This window comes from Lactuca sativa, chromosome 8, assembly GCF_002870075.4.
Source record: "Lactuca sativa cultivar Salinas chromosome 8, Lsat_Salinas_v11, whole genome shotgun sequence".
Taxonomy (NCBI): domain Eukaryota; kingdom Viridiplantae; phylum Streptophyta; class Magnoliopsida; order Asterales; family Asteraceae; genus Lactuca; species Lactuca sativa.
Genome location: NC_056630.2, coordinates 18371646 through 18397079, shown reverse-complemented (window position 1 = coordinate 18397079; position 25434 = coordinate 18371646). Strand labels below are relative to the sequence as shown.

General features: G+C 36.5%; 1 protein-coding gene across 1 annotated transcript; it reads left to right on the top strand.

Moving 5' to 3' along the window:
- The first annotated feature begins 4184 nt into the window (after positions 1 to 4184).
- LOC111919717 (GDSL esterase/lipase CPRD49) lies at positions 4185 to 6013 on the top strand. Its single transcript, XM_023915299.3, has 6 exons — positions 4185 to 4513; positions 4938 to 5015; positions 5106 to 5246; positions 5315 to 5391; positions 5465 to 5614; positions 5678 to 6013. The coding sequence occupies exons 1-6, from the start codon at positions 4244 to 4246 to the stop codon at positions 5889 to 5891; spliced, it is 930 nt and encodes a 309-aa protein (XP_023771067.1). The 5' UTR covers positions 4185 to 4243; the 3' UTR covers positions 5892 to 6013.
- The last annotated feature ends 19421 nt before the right edge of the window (positions 6014 to 25434 follow it).

The window sequence follows — 25434 nt, the reverse complement described above, 5'->3', positions numbered from 1 at the left end:
AAAAGAACGCCCAAATCTGACTTCGTATGAAAAAGTTATTATTTTTCGAAGTTTCGGCTTAGCGGTGTATAGCCCGAAGTTCGAATATGAGATTGAGCGATATTTAGCTGAAACAATCTAAATGAGAATTGAAGATCTCGTCGATATTAGTCCAATAGTGAAAAGACAGACGAAAACGGACGACAGATGAATAAGTTATTAGTTTATAACGGAGTTTTCCTGTCCCGACCTACTAAAAATAATATAATAAAAATAATGTCAAAATTAGCCGACGGAGTCTAAATGAAAGTTGTAGATCTTTTTTTTTACCTACGCGTCGATATAAAGAACGTCAAAAACGGAGTTCGTATGCGAAAGTTATGAATTTCTGAAGTTTGGGGCGCGAAACCCCAAAACTGTCAGATTAGGGTTAGTTTTAGATATGTGAGTATGGATCAGGTAGTTTTAGATCCATGAGTATGGATAAGGGGGAAAGGTTAGTTTTAGATCCGTGAGTATGGATCAGGTGAAATGTTAGTTTTAGATCCGTGAGTATGGATCGGGTGAAGAGGATAGTTTTAGATCCGTGAGTAGGGATCAGGTAAAGAGGAAAATTTTAGATACGAGAGTTTAGATCGTGTTGTTGTGAGGATCGATAGGATGGGATAAGAGTTGCCTTTATATGGTGAAATTGTACAAGTATGAATGTTCTATATATATAAATATATGATATAACATTGTGGGATGAAAACCCTATATGCTCACCAGGCTCCCAAGCCTGACCCACTCAGTTTTCTTTGTATCACAGGTATCAATACGAAGACATATTTCACTGAGGGATTAAAGGAGATGTAAATCACTAGTGTAAATAAATGTATGTTCTGTTTATGCTTATGTGTCTATATCGGAACATGCCATCCCGAGATTTTGTTATATAATGAAAATACATTTATTTAAGAAATGCTTTGATAAATTCTTATCATATTTTGTTTTGGGAATAAATTTCGCGACCGTTTTCTTTGAAAGATTACTCTGATTTTTAAAAACAAAGCATAAACAAATCGGTCTTTTCTGTCCGTGAAATTGTGGATGTCATAGTATGCTCGGCGTACTCGCGCATGCATGAACTGATCGGGGATACCAGCCCAGTATGCGGGGCGTACTGGATCTTACGTTGGGCGTACACTCAGTTTTGCTTAAGTCCATTCCCTTGGTCTTAACCTGTTAAGACCTTAGCTCATTTATCAGATCTGGACTCCCTAATATCTCTTGCTCCATAAAGTCAATGACTTTAAGCCTTTGCATGGCTGATTTGGTCACAAACACATAAAACTCTTACTCTCTTAACTCAAAATGCTCATATCTCATGCATGGGTTGATTCTTACATTTAAGACCTCATCTTTATGGATTCTCTCCACTAGAAACAGTTAAAAGGACATATATTAAACTCTTAAGTGCAACAACTCATAAAGCCTCAAGCTTTGGGATCAAAAACCCTAAAATGGACCATATCATGCACAAAACAAAAAGGATTGGAAAAGCTTTGAGCTTTATACCTTCAAATGAAGCTTCCAACTCAGACATGCTCAGATCCAAGGCCTGGACTTCACACTCCTTCTTCTCCAAGGCTCCTTATTTACTCCAAGATCACACAAAATCACTTAAGGCTCTCAAATGCACTCACAAGCTTCATGAACGAAAGGTTAGGGTTTTAGAGGGTTTATGACTGAGGATGGTGGCCAGGAATGAGGCCATCTCATTCTTTATATAGGGACACATCCAAAGTTAAAGTTTCCACTCTGTGCCTAGTACGCCCAACATACCCTCTAGTACGCCCAACGTACTTGGTGGTTCCGCTTAAAAATCACGCTCATGAGTACACTAAGCGTACACATATGTATGTCCAACGTACCCAACTGCCACCTTGTTATTTTTTAAGAATTACACTTGTTATTCTCTCAGAATCTTGTTATTATTCAATGGATCACAATCATACAATGTAATTATTTGGTATATTATTAGTTCAAGAATCGATTTTGTGTATTCTTTCATAATGTATTTACTAGTTTATGGTTGACATTCTGTCATTCTGAAAGAATAAAATCGAAAATATATTCACTAGTTTATGGTTGGCATTCTGTCATTCTGACAGAATAAAATCAGATTTTTAAATTTGAATAATTTAAAATATTCAGATTTTTAAAAATAAAGAAATTAATTATCTCTAAAAATCCGAAAATTTTCTTTTTTAATATAGATTAATTGACTAAAACTCTCTTAAGCTGAAATTTGTGTGATTATATTGTACATGTTATCCTATTCTAATATCACAGACCTTCAGATCATGATCTTTGATTCTATTCCATCAAGTGGTCAAGATCTTTACATTTTTGCACATAATAGTTAGTAAAAACAAAATAACCTAAGCATATATATATATAACAAATCAATGTTAAAACTCTATATTAAAAAAGTTTTAAGTCAACTTTATAATTTTCTCCGTAAAAAAATATAATAATATTGTAAAAATAAAAAAAATGTTTTTAAAAAGTTTTAGGAAAATCTTTTAAAATAGTTGTAATAAAATTATAAAAATTTAATAATTACAATAAATATAGTAATAAATGGATATCAATGTCATTAATGAACTTACCTTTTAATTTCAAAATTATTAAAATTAAAGCTCATTAGTCTTTTTTGTTTATTTATTTAAAATTTTTGTTTAAATTTAAAAGATCAAAAACATTTTCATTATAATAATTCATTATTTATTTTTATTTTTTTAAAAATTCAAAATTCTTAAATATTTTGACCTTTATATTTATTTATTTTTTTAAATTAACCCATGTAATACATGAGTGTCACAACTAGTAATAATCCATTTGCAAATCTAAACAATTCTCCAAATACAACTGACATAATCCTTCTTAATAAATGAAAATAATTTTGTTATTTTTCCTATTCTAATGCATTATGTCACATATCTTTTTCTTCTTATTTTCATTTTAATTTTTTTTTCTGCATGTCATTTTATGACTTTTTCAATTTATTAAATTCCAAATAGTATTTAAATGTAATAGTAAATACATATTAACTTCATTAATTTACTTTCCTTATAATTTCAAAATTACTAAATTAAAACATCATTAGTTTCCTTTGCTTATTTATCTAAATTTTTTTTAATTAAAAAAACACTTTAATTTTAATAATTTAATATATATATATATATTTTTTTTAAAAATTCAGACTTTCATAATTAATATGTCTTTTAAATAAACGTATGTAATACATAGGTCTCACACTTAGTTTTTAACAATGTTTTAAATATCGGTTTTTAGTTGAATCAGTATAATGGCTGGTTCCCAGTTCAACCGGTTTCTATAATTTTCATATTTTTTTCTATTTTTCTGTATATATATATATATATATATATATATATATATATATATATATATATATATATATATATATATATATATATATATATATATATATATATATATCATGAATTTGTCGTTTACAAGTTCAAACATTAAAAATATACATAAAAATAAGTCGTAGATCACTCCAAAAAACGTTAAAACAACACATACCAATAAGTTTTAGTGTTTTACATCAATTTATATATGCCAAAAAGAAAATAAAGTATAATACCAAAATAAAATATAGTTTTATTTGAATACAAGGACGTCAAAAAACTTTATAACATTTATCATATGTTTTTATTTAGAAAAAACTACATAAATTAAAAAAAAATCACCAAAATTTATTATGCAAATGGTTTTTTTCCATTAGTTTTTATTTAGTTTAACTGGTTCAACCAGTTTATTTTGACCGATTCAACAAGATTTTTCTAAAAACCGACTGGTTTAATCCATTTTAGAAATCGACGTAAAACCGATGATAATTTAACCACTTATTTTCCTGGTTCAACCAGTTAGTTCAAATTGATTTTTAAAACATTAATTAAAAAAAAAACAAATGGTACATTGGATTAATTAGGAACCAAATAGTACCAATTTCACAAAAAAAAAAAAAAAAAAAAAAAAAAAAAAAAAAAAAATCCTATTTTTGGATACCCACTCCAACTTTAAAAGAATTTTAGGCATCACCCATAAAAATCAGCAGCATAGGAATAAATTTACATTTTTTTTTTGTATGTATTAAAGAGCGAGAGGGTTGTTGGGAATTAATAATAAATGCGACCCTAAAAATGAAAAAGAAAACTAAAGTAGAATTCATCTCCCTCCATCGGTCAATTCCATGTTCAGCTCCAACCAACCCTTTATCTACTCTTCTTCCATAAATCCAAATCTACATCCAACCAACAAAATCAAACTCTCAACTCTCAAATCAACCCCAATTCACGTCACCAACTTGCCGGAATCTTTCAAAGTTAGGGGTTCTCACTCTTACGGAGAGATGATCGGACCAGGGAGGCCACAGATAGTATTGTTCGGATCATCAATTGTTCAGCTTAGCTTCAGCAATGATGGTTGGGGCGCCATTCTCGCCGACGTCTACGCTCGCAAGGTATTCCTTGATTTCTGTTACCATCATGACATTTCTTCTGCCTTCCTTGATTTCCTTTAGAGAATAAGAATGCCGTGTTACCTGTAAATTTTATCCTAATTCCTAAATCAATTGCATCGCTATGCATCATTAATCATTTGCTCAGAGTATCGATGATCTCCGACTACTTTTAATAAATAGTGTTCATATCTTTTACTTAAAATGTGTGTGGATATCTCTGTGTAGATACTAAATAATCCGTTTTTCTAATCTTACTCGGTTCAGACTTCAGGATTTCACTCTTTACTATAATCTCATCTCCTCTGGAAATTACATTTCCATTTTATAAGTAACGGCATCAAAATCTGAACCTAGGATATACAATTATACAAGCAATCTGATTTCTCAATAACATCACTTTCTCTTCAAATTGATTTACAAACAGGCAGATATAGTACTGCGAGGATACTATGGTTGGAATTCCAGACGTGCTATCAAGGTTCTTGATCAAGTTTTCCCAAAGGTAAAAATCTTTGACAGCTACTTCAATCTACTTTAATCTTTTCAGATCCCAAATTAACATGAATATGATTATCATGTTATTCTGATGTAGGATGCTGCTATTCAGCCTTCACTTATCATTGTTTACTTTGGTGGTAATGATTCAATGGGACCACACTCATCTGGTTTAGGTCCCCATGTCCCTCTTCCTGAATATATTGAAAACATGAGAAAAATAGTAACTCATCTCAAGGTATCAATTTCTTTCATAACATGTTTTTCTTCACAGATTACTTGAATTAACTCGAATTTGTAAATCAGGGCCTTTCAGACACAACAAGGTTAATTTTTCTTAGTTGTCCACCAGTAGACGAGGTCAAGCTTAGTGAAAACACAAGGTAGTTTGATTATTAGTGTTCTTCTATTTTGTCCATGTTGAAGCACTAAAACCGTTTTCTTTTTGAAAAACAGTTCAATTTTTAGTGAGCTTGTTCGAACAAATGAGTTATGTAGAACATATTCAGAAGCTTGTGTAGAGTTATGCAATGAGATGGGAGTGAAAGTTATCGATCTTTGGACTGCATTTCAGAAACGAGATGATTGGATGACTGCTTGCTTCACGTAAGTGCTTAACCCATTAAGTCAAAAAGAAACAACCCCTTAACCAAATTAAGTGTTTTTCAGAGATGGGGTGCATCTATCAGGTGAAGGAAGCAAGATAGTTGTTGCAGAGATATTGAAGGTGCTTAAAGAGGCTGAATGGAAGCCCAGTCTATTCTGGAAATCCATGGCCACAGAATTTTCAGAAGATTCACCATATGACTTAGTCTATACAGATGGAAAAACCACACTTAACCCTTCTGATTGGACCTTCCATAGGGAGATTCAATGGGACTAATAATATTGTTATCAAACAATTCTGTTGTAAGTAAGGAAACATTTCTATCACAATAATGTAGTAGTTCCATGTATTTCTTCTTTTATTATGTTCCAATGAATCAAAACAATTTAGCAACGTCATTTAAATGTTTCTATGTGAGGGAAGATAGTTTTATTATGTATGTTGTTTGGAGTTTAGATTGCTTTCTACAATGTACATGGGGTTTGTTTTCATTCCACCTCCCAAATCAGGACAAAAATCCTAAAAGATTATCAAAATGGTCCAAAACGTTTGTCGAGAAATCCAAAATACATATGCGATGTCTACAATCTGAATTAACATATTTTACCGAATATACCTTGCATGAATGCATTAAGAATTCGGTTATCTTCCAAACTGACCGTCACTAAATTGATGGTGACATATTAGAATCAATTTCTCATAAAGAAGTCATTAAATAATTAAATATTTGTCGTGGAGCCAAAACTCAAAAGCCTAGACATAATCTCACGTCTCAAAAATTTGATGATACCACTTAATCATGGTTGAACCTATCAAAAATTATAAAATTTTGGTGCACAAATAAATTATTGTTAATTTGTTATTGATGAAAACGGGATTACAAAGTATCCTATTTATAAGCTATGAATAAGAGATAAACTAGGAATAGTCACAAAAAGAGTAAATTATACGAATGGTCCCTATAGTTTGGAAATTTGTATGTTTTGTCTCTAACTTATTTTTTTTAACTCGGAAGGTCTCTGCAGTTTGTTTTTGTTGCGCGTTTGGTCTTTGTCTTATCTAAAAAGACTATTTTGCCCTTGATTTTTTAATTTATTTAAATAAGGTGGAGGTAGATAAGGTAAGGCAAGGTAAGGTGAGGTGGAAGTGAGGTTGAGGTTATATTTATTTAAATAAATTAAAAAATCAAGGACAAAATAGTATTTTTAGGTAAGACAGAGACCAAGTGTGCAACAAAAACAATCAGTAGGGACCTTCCGAGTTAAAAAAATAAGTTAGGGACCAAACGTGTAAATTACCCCAAACCATAGGGACCATTCATGTAATTTATTTTCACAAAAATAAATATAAACTAGGAAAGAGGAAGCATAATCCTATATGAATTCCAACACTTTCTCTTAAGTTGGACTTTGAAAATCTCAAACACTCAACTTCCAACATAAGCTCTGAAAAAGTTTCACACCAAGAGCCATTGTAAAATATTTGCAGGTTGAAACTCTAAACGAATGACATAAGTTTTTATTTCTCCCTTATTGATCCGTTCTCAGATAAGATAGCAATTCATTTCAACATGTTTAGCCATTTCATGAAAAACTTGAAGTAAACAGGATTAGTAGCAATATACCTAGTTGCTTCATTATCACACATTAGAGGATTGACTCCACTTTGAACTGCATCCAAATCACAGAGTAACCATAAAACCTCACATACTATATTTGTCATGGCCTTATATTCTGCTTTAGCTAAAGAACGGGTACTGCACTGTGTTTCTTTATTATCCATGAAACTAGTGAACCTTCAAGACTAATGAAGTAACATGATAGTTTATTTATTTATTTTTTATAATTTTTTTTATCATTTTTAGCCCTTTTTTTATTATTACATTCCATCTCATTCTTTATCTTGGATCATATCAAGTACTTTCTATTTTGCATGAGGTGTTTTGCAGGCTTTTGGATTCTCGATGCGGTTGTGGTTTAGCTTGGAGATGGGCTTGCGAAGATTTACTGAGCTTTACGGATCCATCAAAGAAGAATTGAGCTTGAAATGTTGAAGACTTGGATGAAGTAGACTTATGCAGATGGGTCATGGACTCTTGTTATTGGTCTTGGACTATCCATTTTGAAGCTTGAAGATGATTCGCCAAATTTGAGTCATGCAAGATGTGAAGGGGACCAAGGGAATCTTGACTAGTGGGGTAGAGCAGTGGAAGAAAAGAGCCAATAATATTTCAACATCATTTGCAAGGGTGGGGTCTCACCCGCGCAAATTTGCGCAGGTACCCGTGCAACTGCACGATTAGGGGCATTTTTGTCATTTGACCCATCATTTACCTTGGGGATTAGGTTTGGCAAACATCAATTCGAATTTGACACCATTGGAGCACCTTGGAGGTGTTTTTGGAGATCTAGAGCTATCATCTTCTCATTATTCTAGTAATTGCTAATTTCTTGATGTTAAAATACTTTTATAATTATTGTCTTGTTGCCATGAGTAGCTAATCTATTTATTTTGGTTCACTTGGTATAAAACCCTTAGATATTTGTAGGTTTTGAAGGATTCATGTTTGATTGTCATTTATCTCATGTTATTGATCATTTGTTGATAATTCTTATGCTTGTTTAATACTTTGATCATGAGCTTGGTACTTGAATAAGTAATTGTAGGTTTCTTTCTTTGATTTTGCAATGAATCAATGAATTTACTTAGAAAAAGGGCTTTATGATGGTATAAATTAGAGGTAGCAATCGTGTCGTGTCGTGTCGAAACACTAAGTGGGTTTAAAGTGCGTGACCCTAACCCGACCCGTTTAATTAACGTGTCATGTCGTGTCAACCCGTTTATTTTTGTGTCGAGTTCGTGTCGGGTTTCGGGTTAGGGTTATACCTTGAAATATGTCGTGTCGTGTGAGGTTAAAAGATTGAACATGTTGAAAGAGTAGGAGTTGGGTAGGCGGAAAGGAAAAACTAATAGTTTGGAGGCAGAATAGATGAAGTCATAGCAAGTTCAGATGAAAAAATTAAAAGAGTGGGAGTTGGGGAGGTGGATGACAAGGTAATGAGGATGTAAGAGTGGTGAAAGAGATTGTGTAGTTTGAGAGAGAATGGAAAAACTGAAATGGAGTCTTGATCTAGACGACTAAGTCATTTCAACATTACAAAATGTCTAAATTCGAAGGTTTTCTTTTAATTATGGTTTGGTTTTGTATATTTCTAGTTTATTTAAATAATTCAAAAAACTTGCATATAAATAAACGGGTCATTTTCGAGTTGAAATTCTCAAACCTAACTTTACCCGTTTAATTTTCGTGTCGTGTCATGTCTACCCGTTTATTTAAACGGGTTGAAATATCTTACCCAAACCCGTTTATTTCGTGTAGAGTTCGTGTCGGGTTTCGTGTCGTGTCAATTTTTTCCACCTCTAGTATAAATCATCTCTATCTTATGGATTATGACTCGTTTATGGATGTGTAAGAATTGACATTCTCCAGGAATTGGAAATTCCTTCATTCTTACGGCTAATCAATTTTCTTGGTTTCAATTGCTCCAATTGCGTCATTGATTTTTATTAAGAAAGTGTGTTATGGGCTTCCCCAACCTCTATATTAGCTTTGAGGAATTTTGGCATATCATGCTTCATGATTGTTATTGATGGGTTTTAGCCATAAGAACATCCTATGTGCTCATACAAACCCTAATGCTTGGATATAGGTTTCTCTGTTGTACATGCAATTCATCCAAGACTTCAAACCCTAGATCTAGCATATGATAATCAATATAACATATGAATAAGGGTTTAGATCATACCTTGATTGTTATGTAGCAATAACAATCTCAAATCCTCCTTGTAATGACTTTAGAAAGCTTAGAGTCACAAATGTCACTCCTCTAATGGTTCACAAACACCAAGAGCAAGAGGATGAAGAAGAGAAGAGAAGGAGACACCCAAAAACCGTCCAAAACCCTAATGAGTTACTTGCCCATGTTTTTGGTGCTCTAGGGATCTTTAAATGGTGCAGCTATTAGGGTTATCAAACTAGGAAACCCTAATTTGGATGCTTAAGCCCTAAGCAACCCATGGGCTCCTTCCTTAAAGGCCTTGGGACGATTTCTAATGGGCTTCCCCATAGAATTCGTCCAACCTTATATTATAAGGTAATCCATAGCCCAATTGCAATTATCTTATAATTACAATTCCAGTCCCTTAAGTTTAATTAATGTCTTTTAGTCACAAACTTAATTTTTATTAATTCTTGACTAATATTAATTAAATAATATGATTTATCCTTTAATATATTATTCTCATAATATATTAATAAATCATATTTAATCCATTCTCTCCATTATTCATCCTATCAAGTTGCTTTGGTGAAGGCAACCCAAAAGGACCATGCACCATCGGGTCAAGTACATACCAAAATAGTTATGGACTTAGACACTAATCCAACAGTTATAACCAATTTGGGATTAATGATAAGCTTACATATTGAATCCTAATGATAAACACACATATTCTCATTGTGTTGAATTGAGCATCTCACCATCTTGCTTAATTGCAAGCTTTTTAGTTATTCAAGTCTTTAAGTTCTTAAACAATCACAAAAATCCCCCTTTTTAGTTTAATTTACTTGTTTAGTTTTTATTCACTAGTTTAATTAGATTGCATTGGTAATTGAATTGCAACCATTTCCACATGGATTCAAACCCTTTTTACTACTATATTACATTTTATTTACAATCAAAAGGGTGTAATTTTCTTGGCAGACTTGACATCCCACCAAGTTTTGGCGCCGTTGCCGGGGAAATTGGTTATTGTTATTTGATTGTTTATGCCTAGGAAACCAGCGAACTAATGTACATTCCCAATATTGAAAAAGAAGCAAAAAGATTGAAAAAAATTAGCCAAACAAGAAAAGCAACAACTTGTTCAAGCTTTTTCTTCTTCTCCAGTAGTCAAAGTAGAAGATCAAGTTCATACTTCAAGTGATACCGAAACCAAAACGAGTTCTCCAATTGTTGGTCATTTCTTTGAAGACATTCCGTTTGAAAACTACATAGCCATGAATCACACTCTACATCATAATCCCAACCCAAACCCAAATAATCAAGATGCCAATACCCCACCCCCAACAACCAAGACAACAACAACATCAAGAACCTCTCATTTATCTATAACCTTGGAATCAACACCCTCCTCACCCAAATCAACCCAATTATCAACAACCACAACCACAAAACCAAGAATTTCACCAAAATAATCAACCTCAAAACAATTCTCTTCAAGTTCAACAACAATAAGCACATCAACCACAACAACCCATTTACCAACAACCTCCAATGTATCAATAACAACCTCTATACAACCAATATCCTAAATATCAACCATACCCATCAGAAATGTTCAATAACAACCAATATCAAACAATCAATATCAAATAATCAAGATGCCAATACCCCACCCTAACAACCAAGACAACAACAACATCAAGAACCTCTCATTCATATATAACCTTGGAATCAACCCCCTCCTCACCCAAATCAACCCAATTATCAACAACCACAACCACAAAACCAAAACCTCCACCAAAATAATCAACCTCAAAACAATTCTCTTCAAGTTCAACAACAACAAGCATATCAACCACAACAATCCATTTACCAACAACCTCCAATGTACCAATACCCTATATACCCACAACAACAACCTCTATAAAACCAATATCCTAACTATCAACCATACCCATCACAAATGTTCAATAACCAACGATACCTATACCAACCATACCATGAACCTCCCAATTACATGCAAAAAAATCCCAATCCACCCAACCCCTCTCAATAGTTGACACTTAGACAAATGATGGAAACAAATGTTACTCACACACCTCTTGGTATCGTTTATCCTGTAAACCGTTGAGGGATTGACTTGAAGTCAAGTTGCATACATCAACTCACCAAGTTCCATGGTCTAGATAAGGAATATCCTCAAAGGCATTTGAAGTACTTTCATATGATATGTGTTAGTATGTTGCCCGAACATGTGATATTGGATGATTTCAAGCTAACTTCCTTTCCACTCACCTTGGAAAATAAAGCTAGAAAAAGGTTATTCAACTTACCACCGGGATCTATTCACACATAGGAAGAGTTACTTAAAGCTTTCAATAGCAAGTTCTATCCCAACTCTAGAATATCAAGTCAAAGGAGTGATGTTTTGTGGATTCATCAAGGGAGAATGAGGCTTTTCATGATTTTTGGGAGCGATTCAACAACCTTTGCAAAAGTTGTCCTCAACACAATATACCCAAACAACTACTTCCTCAACAATTTTATGAGGGTATGAATGAAAAAGGTCGAAGGGTGATTGATGCTTCAAGTGGTGGTGACATATTCAACAAGACACCTAAAAAAATAAGATCTTTTTTTGGTACCATTTCTCAAAATCAAAGAAACTTTGGGAATCGAAATGACATGTATAGAAGTTCCCCACAAGTTGTTGGTGAAGTTAGCAACACCCAACACTTGGAAGCAAAACTCTTGGATTTGACTAATTTGTTGAGTCAAATGGTGGTGGGTAGTGGTTAACAATTGATGGGTTTTGGTCTTTGTGCAATGATGGTGCATTATATGGATAAGTGACCTACACTTGGAAAGTAAACCGAAAGATGTTAATGCAATGGGAGGATATCAAGGACAACCTGAATACCTATAATTCCAATTGGAGGAATACCCCAAACTACCAATACCCATGAAAGAAAAACCCACCACGTACTTTGATGAGACCTCAATATCCATAATATTCATCATAAAAACCTCGATATCCACAACATACCCAACCACAATATGCAACTCTATAAACTTCTCACCCCTCCAAATTACCAACAACATCAACAACAAGGCCAATCAAGTGGTAACCATCAAATGAGTCTTCAAGAATTCTTTACGTCTCTTTCTCAAATCCAAACACAATTTCAATAAGAGACAAAGAATACATTCTCCACTATTCAAGATCAAATTGGAGAATTGGCCACTATTCTCAACAAGATGGAACAACGGGGTAAACTTTCATCTCAAACTGAGAAGAATCCCAATATGAATGCATTAAATTTTAGAAGTAGGAAAATTCTTGGAGAAAGTAAACCTAAAAGTGATGGGATTTGTACAAACAATCCTATGTGTGCATGCAACCCTAGAATTGGATCTATGTTTTCACTATTAGATACACAACATTATGAACACATAAAGAAACCCTAATTCTAGCATATAAGTAATCATATTAACATAAGAATAGGTTTATAATATTACCTTGATTGTTATGTAGCAATAACAATCCCAAATCTCCTTGTATTGACTTTGGAAGGCTTAGAGTCACAAGTGTCACTCCTCTAATGGTTCACAAACACCAAGAGCAAATGGAGAAGCAAGAAAGAGAGGGAAGAGGTATAAAATTCGTTTCTAGGAACCCTAGACAAGGCATGGACGGATTCTTATGGCCTTAGGGTTATTTATATAGGTGTAGAGATTAGGTTTCAGTCCTTATCCTTATCTAGTTGCTTGCCCACCAAGCAACCATAAGATAAGCCTTGAAAACCCTTATCTTTTATCCTTTGGACGATTTCAAGGATCCTTATCTCCTTGAATTCGTTCAACCCATATTTATTATAACCATTACCATATTTTGTAACTATCACATAATTACAATTCAGCCCCTCTAGTTTAATTAATTACATTTGATCACAAAATTAATTCTTAATTAATTATTGACCAATATTAATTAAACAAATATGATTTCTCCTTTAATATATTATTCTTATAACATATTAATAAATCATAATAACCTCTCTCTTTATTTATTTCTCTAATCAAGTTGCTTTGGTGAAGGCAACCCAAAAGGACCATGCACCATCGAGTCAAGTACATACCAAAATAGTTATGGACTTAGACACTAATCCAACAAAAAGAACCTCAACAGAAGAAGAGCATGAAGTTGTTAATGTTGAACCTTCAAAGGTAATAGTTCCCCCAGAGGAACCGGTTGTGACAAACATTGATCAACCCGAATCATTTAACAAGACTACCAAGCCATTGGTAATATCACCACCCTTTCCTTCCTGGTTAGCCGTCTCAAAGAAAAAGGAGGAAGAGAAAGAGTTTCTTGACACTTTCCACAAGGTCCAAATCAACATTCCATTATTGGATTCCATTAAGCAAATTCCAAGTTATACAAAATTTCTGAAGGATTTTTGCACTAACAAGAGGAAGTTCAAGGCAAATGAAAAGATTCAAGGCAATGCAAACGTGTTGTTAAACCACTGTCGCACACGATTTAAGCAAATAATATTTTCATTGCTTGGTTACACTAATGGATAATATGGGGAAGTAGGTTCGAATCCTCATGGCCATAGCCTAATGGTCAATGCCTATTTGTGTAAGGCACATACTTGTGAAAACATAAAATATAAAAAAGGAGTTTTTGATTTAAAACTAAAACTAAAAATTGCAGTGAAATAAACTAAACAAAATCAGTAATAAAGATGAATTCAGTTCTGTTGCGACTTTCCTATTCATGCAATCAGTCATATCTGGTTATTCAGAATGCTTTCTTTCTACGCTGGTACTGAGAAAAACTAACAATCTCTAGTATAATATCTTTTACCTAATTAAATTAACCAAAACAAGCTCTTCGGTTAACCTTAACGTTTTACTGTGTAATTAAACAACCTCTTAATTAAGATCAAAAAAAGTTGAATTAAGATCAATAAAGTTGAATTAAGACCTGTGTAAAATTCTCAGCAATACTTAATACTTCTCACAAGCTCGGAAGTATAAATACATGAAATTCCATTTTATATCAGAGTTAAATCCTAACACGGAACCAATCTGATACTTGTTACTTATTACCAGTTGACAAGAACAATTACGGATTCTATTAACTGATTAGGTGGAATGATTAAACCCTAGCTAGGTGATCAAACTAAAAACAATTTAAAATCAAACATTCTTTAAGCTCAAAACTGAAACAACTAGATAGAAGCACACAATGAAAACCAAATATGATAACTGATTACATGAAAAGTACTAGTATAATGCATAACTGAAAACTAGGATTTTAGCCAGACGTGGCTAAAAATGAGTCTAGAACAGTAAAAAGAGAAATAAAACTACTAATTCTTACTAAACTAACGAAGAGTCATGATCCACAGTTTTCAGATCTTCAGAAGTCGTTGAAATCAGAGAGAAAATTGTTTCAGAAATCGCGTTTTTTTATCGTCTGGAGCTTTAGGAACCGGTAACCTTTAATCTGATTAGAGAGGCGTCCTATATGTACAAGTCAGATTCTTCAGGAGTAAGAAATCCAAAAATTCTATCGAATTTTTAGGGCACACAATCGAAATTTTCAGATTTTGATTGAATTTTGCATTTTTTGATTTTCAGGGTTTTCTAAATTGCGAAGTGTTAATTCGATTAAATTTCAAGGCAAAATTTGTAATGCTTGGAATCGAGATGTTCCTTGATGCCCTTCGGAATTGAAAAAATTGCGTTTTAGGCCTTGTAAGTAGTACGCGGGGTGTACAACAGGTTACACTTGGCGTACTAGCTGAAAAGCTAGTACGTGGGGCGTACCTCTAATGTACGTTTAGCGTACTAGTTGATATTGGTCGCGGGTCCGTAGCCTCGTACGTTGGGTGTATGAGGGGGAGGTACAAAAACCCTAATTTTCAAGTTATACCCTATATAGGCCATATGTTAGCCTCTTTTGATCATTTCCTAGCCAACCACCATATATTAAAAACCCTAATTCGTTCCATAGCCCATGTTCGGTGATTTTGAGCTCTTGTGAAGTTTTTGTGGAGGGTTTTGTGTATATAGAAGAAGAAGCTTGAAGACTTGTTCTTTGGAGGAAGGATTTGAGATCCATCTTTATCATCCTCTTTTAGTGGCTTGTGAGGTATAAAGTTCAAACCTTGCCATTTCATTTCTTAGATCTTCTCCATGGCATGTTTTTGGTCATTTTGGTTGGTGATTGGGAATTAAGGACGTTTTTGGAGCTTAGCCTTATATATATGGACATGTTAAGGGTTCCTTATGCATAAAGGTGCAAACTTTATGATGGTTTTGGTCTCATGCAAAGTGTTAGGTCAATTATTAAGCTCCTTTGAGCTCTAGAGCCCTATTTAGCCATGCATGCACATAAAGTTGGTAACATTATGTGATTAACCACCTTGTGGAAGTCAAATTTAAGTTTGGATCAAAGTCTTAATAGGTTAAGTGCTGAACTGGAAATGTTAGCAATGTTGGTAAGTATGTTGGGCGTACATGTACGCTGTGCGTACAAGCCTTTCAAGTTGTATACTGAGCGTACAGGCAGAGTGCGTACCGTTAGAGGAAGGGTAAAAAGACTTTTACCCCAATTTGGAATCTTAATCTAAGTCGGGATTTAGTTATTTATGGGTTGTCAATTTGGTATTTGATAGTGCGTGGATTTTGGGGGATTTGCAGATTTCTATCCATGAGTTTCAACTGTCTGAGGCGAGTCTCCTCACTGGACTATTGGGTCGAAGGCACCAATGCCGACCTATTTGGTTTATCTATTATAGGAAGACTAGGGGGTGGCCCTTGGAATTTGTATGAAAGATCAGGAGGTGGCTCCTGACAAATGTATATGCAAGACCAGAGTTGGACTCTGGCAATTAAGTAAATAGTTAGTTGTATATTGTATGCTAGTTGTGTCTTTGATGCTTACATGGAAGACCAGGAGGTGGCTCCTGGCACTTGTCTGTAAGACCCAAGATTTTTTTCCTCCGTCATGGCAAGAAAAGACCATGATACAGCTTGTGGCATAATGACAAAACTATAGTTGGCACATATCATCTTCTATTGCATGTATGATATGTATGAATCATATGTTATGTATGGTATGTGGTATTTGGGGAAATCATTAAGCTTTGTGCTTACAGTTGTTGTTTATGGTTTCAGGTACTTTCGGTTTGAAAGAGAAGGGCCCGGATTGATCGCAGCGCATACACCCATACTTTCTGCAACCTTGAGATTTTAGGATTGTATTTTGATAACTGTTTTTATTATAAAATACCTTTAATTGTTTTAGTAAATGATAAATGGGTGTTTTGGTTGTCTTAAACTCTCGGTTATGCCTAAACTCAAACTGAGGGGTTTAGTGAAAATTTTCATAAAATAAATGTTTTATTAAAAGGGTTTCTAATCAAAGAAAGGGGCGTGTTGTATAAAATATGTCGAGCTCAAGTAAGTGGTTCCCATAATACCAATACATGTTTAGTATGATATATGATATGATTATGAGAATTACATGCTCGATTAGGGCTAAGGATCTGCTCAAGATTTATTAATAGGAGGGATGCCTTTATATGTCTGATTGTATGGGCTTTTAGAATTGCATGCTAGTATGATTTTCATATCAGTGGATATAATGGATTGAGTAGGGATATGCTGGTTAGATTTTCCGTTGCCCGAATGTTGCTTGCTTTGTGCTTTGTGGGACTCTTAGTGATGTGGATCAACTACTAAGTGAATATGCTAAGTTACATGTTGCACGAGTTAAATAATCTCAGAGTGATAGATTTGACCCTATTGCACAAATCTTGTCTGAGTCCAACCATTCTAGGCTTGAGTCTTTTACTCGAAGGATTGCCTGATCTTTGTTGCATGTGACTATATCATGAGGCAGTTTGTTGACATCGGTGAGAATCTTTCAGCAGCTCATGGCAAGGTGTGGTTGAGAACCTAGGAGAGCCTAGGAAGTGCTTTATTGGGTTTAGTTTCACAGTTTAGTGAGTATTTTGGTGAATCAGTTTGAGAAGGTGACGTAGAGGATTCAGGATGATTCTTGATAAAGTATGGATAGGTGTGGAAGATATTATTGGGCCTGTACTACTGAAAGCACAAGATCCATACTCGAATCAGGGAGAGTCTTGGAGAAGCTAGGAAGCTTGTGGGATGAGGATTATTGGGGATGTTCTAATTATTTTAATGATTGTATTTCAGTTTTGGATGAGCACTCAGGAAGGGGGTTCGAGTTCTGGTTCCGGCTCAGGTGCAGGCACTGAGCCGATTAGCGAGAAGATGTGGGAGTTCATATCGTCGGAGATTACCCGCTGTATTTTGGAGCAGATCCTGTGATATTTGGTATGGTCAAGGAGGGGATTCTGGAGATTCTGGATGAGCGCTTAGGCGTGTTCTATGATAAGGTTATGGCTATAGTTGGAGCTCACACTCTTTCTTTCCGTGAGCTTCATGGGTGTGGAGCCCCCACGTTCTCTGGGGAGAGGGACCCCATTTCCAGTAGGAGATGGTTAGCGGATATGGCTAACGCGTTCAACACAATTTTCTACCCCGAGAAGTTGAAGGTCAGATTTGCTTCCGACTTTTTGAAGGACAAGGTAAGAGATTGGTGGGTGGAGGTAGGACGTGAGGTGGGTGATGATGTTGTTGATGCTATGACGTGGGATGATTTTTCGACCAGGTTCTGAGCTGAGTTTGCACCGGTGATTGAGGTGCAACAGTTGGCGCGAGAGTTTCAGGATCTCAGCCAGACTACTGAGACTATGGCAGAGATCAATTCCAAGTTCCGGGAGAGGGCCTTATTGGTTCCATAATATATAACGGACGGGGAGATGAAGAAGGTAAGGTATCATGATATGCTAAAGGATGATATCAGGGAGTTTGTGAGTATATCAAGGTGCAAGACCCTGAGTGATTTGATTTTTAGAGCCCAATAGCGGGATATCAATTTGGAGCACCTAGGGAAGCAGGGTCCAGATCAGGTGCAGGCAGTGGAGGGTCCTGGGAAGAGACCTAAGACTTCAGATTAGCAATTAAGGGGCCAGTAGGGCGGGGCCAGTGCAACATGTGCGGGAAATTGCACCATGGGATTTGTCGTTCTAGGGGTATGGGCTGCTACAAGTGTGGCAGGGTTGGTCATGTCAGCAGGGATTGTCCTCAGGGGGTAATCTTTTTATGTTTTCACTGCAACCAAGTGGGACACAAGAAGGCCGGATGTCTGATGTTTAGTGGAGGAGCAGTGAGTGCACCTGCTTCGGCTACTTTGAGGATCATTGATGGTTGTGAGGGTAAGGCAGGAGCTATAACAGAGAGGAACCGAGCATTTGAATGTCAGATAAGGGAGGCCAGGACTCCAACAAGTGATATTGCGGGTATGTTGTCTTTTGATTTCTCTTTTGTTATTATCAATATTTATTTTGCCTGGAATTTTGTATCAGTTTGGGTAAGCTTTATCTTTGGTTTAATTCTCTGTTAAATTGTTTGGGTAGTATCATCAAGAATTGTTATATGCCATTTTGCATGCCATGAATCATTAGTTGCTCAGTAAGGGGTTGTATCTTGTTGAGTGGGTTTCAGTGTGTTTGGTTGTTGTTCTGGTTCTTTATCGGGATCAATCCAGGGGTATCGTTTGGAAGGTCTATGGTCAAGATCAACGGGTATGTTCTCTAGTAAATTTGGGGTTCAGTGGTTTTAGCATTTGATCGGGTGGGGTTGGCAATCACCTGTGCAAGAACTTTTGGGTTCAATCACTACCGTTGCTAGGGAAGGCGTGGTAGCAAGAAGATGGTGGTGGCAGTACCGTAATTGGTTAGCCACTGGGAGTTTTAGGAAAACATTAAGCGATTGGTAGGGTTTTGGTCTTGTCACCAGCATAAAGGATTTCAGGAGTTGGGGGCTATATCATTGGAAGCATTTGGGGTTGTCGGATTTGCTGGGATTTTGGGGAGAGTTCTTCTGGTCTTCAAGTATTGTGCGGTCTTTGGGTTTGGCTAGTGATGAAACACTAGCATTGGTAAGCGCAGGTTGTCAGTGGTTCAATCAAAAGGGGGTAAGGTGGATTGGGAATCCTTCAAACTTTGTGTACTGGGAGAGCTTCGAAGAATTTAAGTGGGGGAAAATTGTTCAGATTTCCAAAAGCCAAATCAAGCGTGAAACTAGGATGAGTTTCACATTTTTGTTGGGTGGGAAGACGAAACAAGTAGCCATATGGATTGAGGATTGTGTAAGTTGTGAATTTAGGAAACTCCAACCGTTGGTTAGCATATTCTTGGTGAAGAATGGATTGGTTGATGGGTAGTGGCATGGAAAGATAGGGGTTTTGTAAGACTACGGGGTGACCCGTAGCATTCACTAGGTTGGCTGATAGTGTAGGAGTGTTTTAAGACTGCAGGGTGGCCTATAGCATTTACTAGGTAGGAAATTGGTGTGGGAGTGTTGTAAGACTGCGGGGTTGCCCGTAACATTCACTAGGTTGGTAATTACTTTGGGAGTGTTGTATGACTGCGGGGTGGCCTATAGCATTTACTGGTCCATGTACAATGGTGAGGGTGTGGAAAATATGTGAATACACGTAATCAATGTGCAAGGACAAGGTTTGAAAACTCAAACCTTGAGTTAATCTTTAAGATCAATGTCCGCTCTTAATTAATGGATCCAGTCGAATATGGTAATACCAGTTAGGACTTGAATGAAATATTCAAAAAAGTACATAATATTAAATGAAGTAAACTAGGAGTATAATCAATGTAAAGACATTTAATGAACAAGAAGAATGTTTATGAAAGATCTTGACTTGAGAGCAAAGTGAAAGTAAAACAAAGAGAATTTTTGCTATCTTTGGAGTAATAATGCTTGGTATTCTTGTCACTCAAATCACTACTTAAATAGGCTAAGGAGGAACATCGTACATACTTGGAAACATTCCTAGGACCGGTTAATAATCAGTCACTAACAGTCTGATTATCTAAAAGATACATAAAGAAAAAGTCCTGTGAAACATTACATCAACAATAAGACAAGAAATATTAAATGATTGGGCAGACTGTGGATCTTGGAACTACCTTCCATCTCGGAATGATCTTCATCTCGTACTCCATCTTTATCTAGGACTTCACTAACCTCAGACTCAACTGACTTCGAATCTACATTACTTGTGATTGATAGAGGTTCACTTTTTAGGTTCCAATAATTTCCCCCCTAAATGAACTTAGCAATCAACTCAGCTTAGATGGATTCTTATTTGACGAACACATAGGCTCTGTACAACCAATCTCGGACTTCCAGTTACCATTGAAGTTGACTTATGAGCATGGACTTCACATGATTTGAGCTTCTGACTTGGATGCATTTTTGATGAACTCTTGAAGAGCTTTGGAGGGAACAAGATGCTTGTCTAGGACTCAGAAGAAGTCCTTCTTGTTTGTCTTTTTTTTGCAGGTAGACGAATCCCAACACTAGTTCATCATTTGGCCCTTCTGCCAAAATCTTAGCTTCAAGCAGTTTGTAGTCTATCTTTGCTAGAAATTTTTTAGTTCCGAACAAATGAGCCAGTTCAAAGTCACATCGATAACATTCAGCCACATAGTCTTTCAAATAGTTCATAGTAGCACTATAGGCAACAATGCTCATTTGGTTGTCTTGGCGAGTTTGGAAATGTGCAGCAATGGTCAGGATGTCATTTGGATTTATGGAGGGGAAGTCAACATCCGAGATGGTGACTTGTTTTGACTTGTTCTGATAGAAGTGATACCGGTACATCATGTAGTTCATATCAAATTTACTTTGAACTTTTTGACCAAACCCAGAAGTTTTTGTAATTCTTTTATGAGACCACACTTCCTTTTGTGGTTGAGCGTTCACAGAATAAAATGTCTTCAGTCTTTCTTTTTTGGTTCTGATGGTCATTTGAGGATCATCTTCTAGTGGAGAGGAGCGAACTTGATGTAGAACTTGCTATAGGGAGAGACGGGGAGATCAATTTGGTCCGTGTCTTGGGTTGGTAGATCATAATACATGAATGAAACAATGTCCAAATCATGAATTATTCCTTCATGAAAGAGCGGGGAAATCCCTAACATTGGATTGGGGTTGTCTTTGAGAGCTTGAATTCTAATGCTTTCTTCAAGGTCTTGATTTATTTTTGCTTGAGACCACCCTTCAAACTTCTTGGCAGTTGGTTCGTAGCTTTGGGGTTCCAAGATAGGCTTCTTGTATTTGTCTTATTTCTTCAAGTCATCAATTACTTGTTGAATGTTCTCAGCAACATTGAACTTAGGAGGTGGATGAACGAGAAGCTCTTCTGGGATGTTTCCAAGCTTCCGAAATGGAGAGCTTTCATCAATTGGAACTATTATCGGAGAGGGGATAGATGGCAACATTGAATAGGTGGCTCGAAATTCTTCAATTTTAAGCGTAGTCTTTGCCTTGGCCACTTCACAGATTCTTTGTAAAACTTCAGCTAAGGAAGATGGCTAGGTAACTGCAGACCATATCCTTCGTTCTTTTTCGGAGAGAACTTTCACCGTGATGTAATCCACTTCTTCATCATCAATCGAAGGAAAACCTGTGGACACAGTTTGAACATCATCATCATCATTAGATTCATCTCGGAGTTTAAATTTCGAGGCATGTTTCTAGGAGATGGTATGATCTCTTTTGTTGGGTCCTTTTCCCCCTCTTGCATCGGATGGTCTGGCAACCGAGGCAAGCATAGCTGAGCTCTGAAATTCTGAGAGCCTATCAAACACATTTTGGAAACTGGTGTTCATTTGCAAAGTTAGGGTATCATAGGCTTCAGCGGTTAGGGCATGAGCTTTGAGGTGTTCGAATAAAGTGGCAAGAATGGAAAGCATTTCATTGAAATTGTTGTTCGGAACATCCATTATATTCCAGCAGGATCGGAGGAGTTTGATGAGGACTTTATGCACAATGAGATTCATCTCGTCTTTCTTCTTGATCTCTTTTTCCATCCTCTAAATTTTCTTTTCATGTTTGACGTGGGTTTGCTTGATCAGCTCATTGGTTGTGTTGATCCTGTCATCATGAACCTTGAGAGCATGGTAATGATTGTGTCAAGGTAGTGGTCTAGACTTGAGTTATACTTTTGCTCAGTCTCCTTGATAATGTGCTTGAGTCAGAGGGACATGAGTTGATCCAGCTGTTCTGCCGTTTCTGCATCCGAGGACCCTGGTTTCTTGACTTCGGATAGGGAGAGTAGAATTACATCAAGCTTTGTGTCGACAGCGGACTCTTTGACATCAATTTTGGAGTCAAGATGGGCAACTGACTTGTCTAGACATTCCACTTTTGAGACTGTAGTAGACACATTGTCTCATAGTTCCAACAAGGCGAATGGATCAACATAATTTCCAGCTGATGATCCAATGTCGAGGTGGAACTCTCAGACTTAGCTTTATCACTTTTTTGATTGAATGGAGGTTCGGAAGGACCATGATTCTTGGCAGTGGCTGTTTGATCTTCCTTGGGAGGATTAGTTTTTGTTTCACCTCCAAGTGTGTTGTGAGCTTGATCATCAACATGAATTTCTTCATTAACAGGTTCTGATGAATATGATGAAAGATCGAAGTCATAGATGGGCCTATATGATGATGGTTTCTGCAAAATATGAAAAGATGAGAGAATTGGAGGAGCAGTAATGGAGACGATGTCCTCATCAAACGTAAAATCAGTTGAATGCACTTCATCAGGATCATGATGGAATGCATCATGGTGGTTAGATTTCGGAGGATCGTCCGAGATGATGTTTTCTTGAAGAGTTTCCCCTGATCCAAATTCTTGATCGATAACATCATCAAATGGAGCAAAAAACTGAAGGTTGCTTTGAATGGATCTATTCCTCATTGAAATAAGAGTAGCTTCGACCTATGATTGTGTGAGCTCTAGATGCTTGGAGTGAGCTCTTCTAATAAAATCTAACCATTCGGGGTCATCAGTACCTGGTTGTCCTTTACCTAAGCCAGGTATCAGACCAGTTGTGGCATCCGAGGTAGGAGGGACTACTCCAGCTCCGGAATGCTTAGGATCTGAGACAAAGGCCCCGAATTGTGCTTGTGTAGAAGAATAATGAAGGATATCCGATGTGACTCGTGGTTGTGTTCCAGGTGGTGCAAGGAACTATGTTCAACACCAACGTCACCTTGTTGGGAAGGTGAGGGTGGATTATGAGGAGACTCCCCATGAGTATGTGCTAGTGGTTTTGAAACTCCGAAGGGTACTTCGGAAGAGTGGCCGAGTGGGGTGAGAGGATGAACAGAGTCAATTAGAATGCCTTTGATAGATTCCTTTTGAGAGGAAGTATTGACTTTGACTTTCTTTTTGGCTTTTGGTTTAGAGGGAGAAGTCTTACTTTTAGCTGCCTTCTTTTTCTTTCAACCAGTCAAGATTGGCTTGGCCACTTCCGAGGTGGGCTCAATGGGGACTGAGGTAGATTGTGTTGGGTTATACTCAATCGAAGTCTCCAAATGATGTTTCAGGAAAAGGGACTCGGATGGTAGTGAGGCCAACATATGTTCAGGCAATCTACATATAGGTCTGAAAGATGCTTGGCTCGGAAGGCGATATGTTTTAACAGCTTTAAAGTTTAGAAATACCTCTTTCAGAATGGTGTCGACTAGGATTGGTTCCTTCCTTTCTCTGTGATGAGAATTAATTTCTAGATCGATTAGATCTTTCACATGTATGATTATGGAAATCAAACAAGACAAAAGCAGTAAGAGAATGAACACAGAATGGAATCAAATGTATGGTTATGATTCAAATAAAGTCAATCCTTAGCAGAGCTCGATGAAGAACTTCCGCTGTAGAGGCGAGCTAGGGTTTACAAAACTCGGAGAAAATAAAATGATAAAAGCGATAACTTCTAAGACTGCATACATGCAACTTATATACTAAACCCTAGAACAAAAACATGCACGGTTGGACATGCCCAATACCGACAATTAAAACTGGGCTAAGGACCGAGCCCATGACGCAATCTAATAATCCCAACAATCCCCCCCTTTGCGTCAAAGGAGGCAAGATATCATTTCTTTTGTGTTGGCTTCACCGTCTTTATTACTTTAAACAAACGAGGAATTATTGCGAGAAGTGTCTGTCGAAACTGTATGTACCACCTCAGCATGTCAGTGAATAACTTCTTATCAGCAACACTATTCTGATCACACTTCTAAATGATTTCCAAGATATGCTCTAGGCAATACGTTGAGAAGAGGTGTTTGTCAACGAGAGCGAACATGCATTTCTGACCTTCGCCTCTGATGAACATAACAGTGTGGTACTTTGAATCTATCTTCCCCTTGACCATAGTGTTGACATTGCCTACTCTGCCCATAGTCTTGATCGTGGTTCGCTTGCGAATGGCGGAGGAAATCTCCTGGTCCATCTTCGCTACCTCGTGAGTGTAGCAAACAAGCATACGCTTGACATGATCAATTATTGGCTGGTACTCCTAAGGATTTGACAGAAGAATATTGTTGAGGAGTATCCAGTCATGGGGATTAAGGCTCGGTAGATCAACAAGGGTGAAGTTGTGGACTGAGCCTTCGGTTCCTCGAGTCACCTTGAATTTGAAATTAATAAACTTCCCCGCTGAGTAGGGCTTCAGAACCTTGACAGTGGTAATTTTCTTGGAACTCCAAGTCAAGTACTGGGGTTGTGCAAACTCCAAATAAAGCTCTGGAAGATCCCTGTCTACCTTCGGGTCTGGGGAAGGAATAGCAGCAGTCGAATTGAAGCAATGGAAGATAAATGCATTTCGTGTGATTGGCATATCGAACTGTGCATCCTTGGAGTTCTCGAGCCCAAAGGATATTACTGGCTCAAGCCAGAGAATGCTTGGCTCATCGATTGCGCATCTTTGAAGCGAATCTATAGTCTAGACAGGAAACATGGACTTTTTCTTCTATAGGAGCTCCGCCTGCTTTCGCTTCTGCTCGAGCTCAGCTTTTTGTTTCTTGTAGCTTTCTTCCATTTCCTTTTCGGAG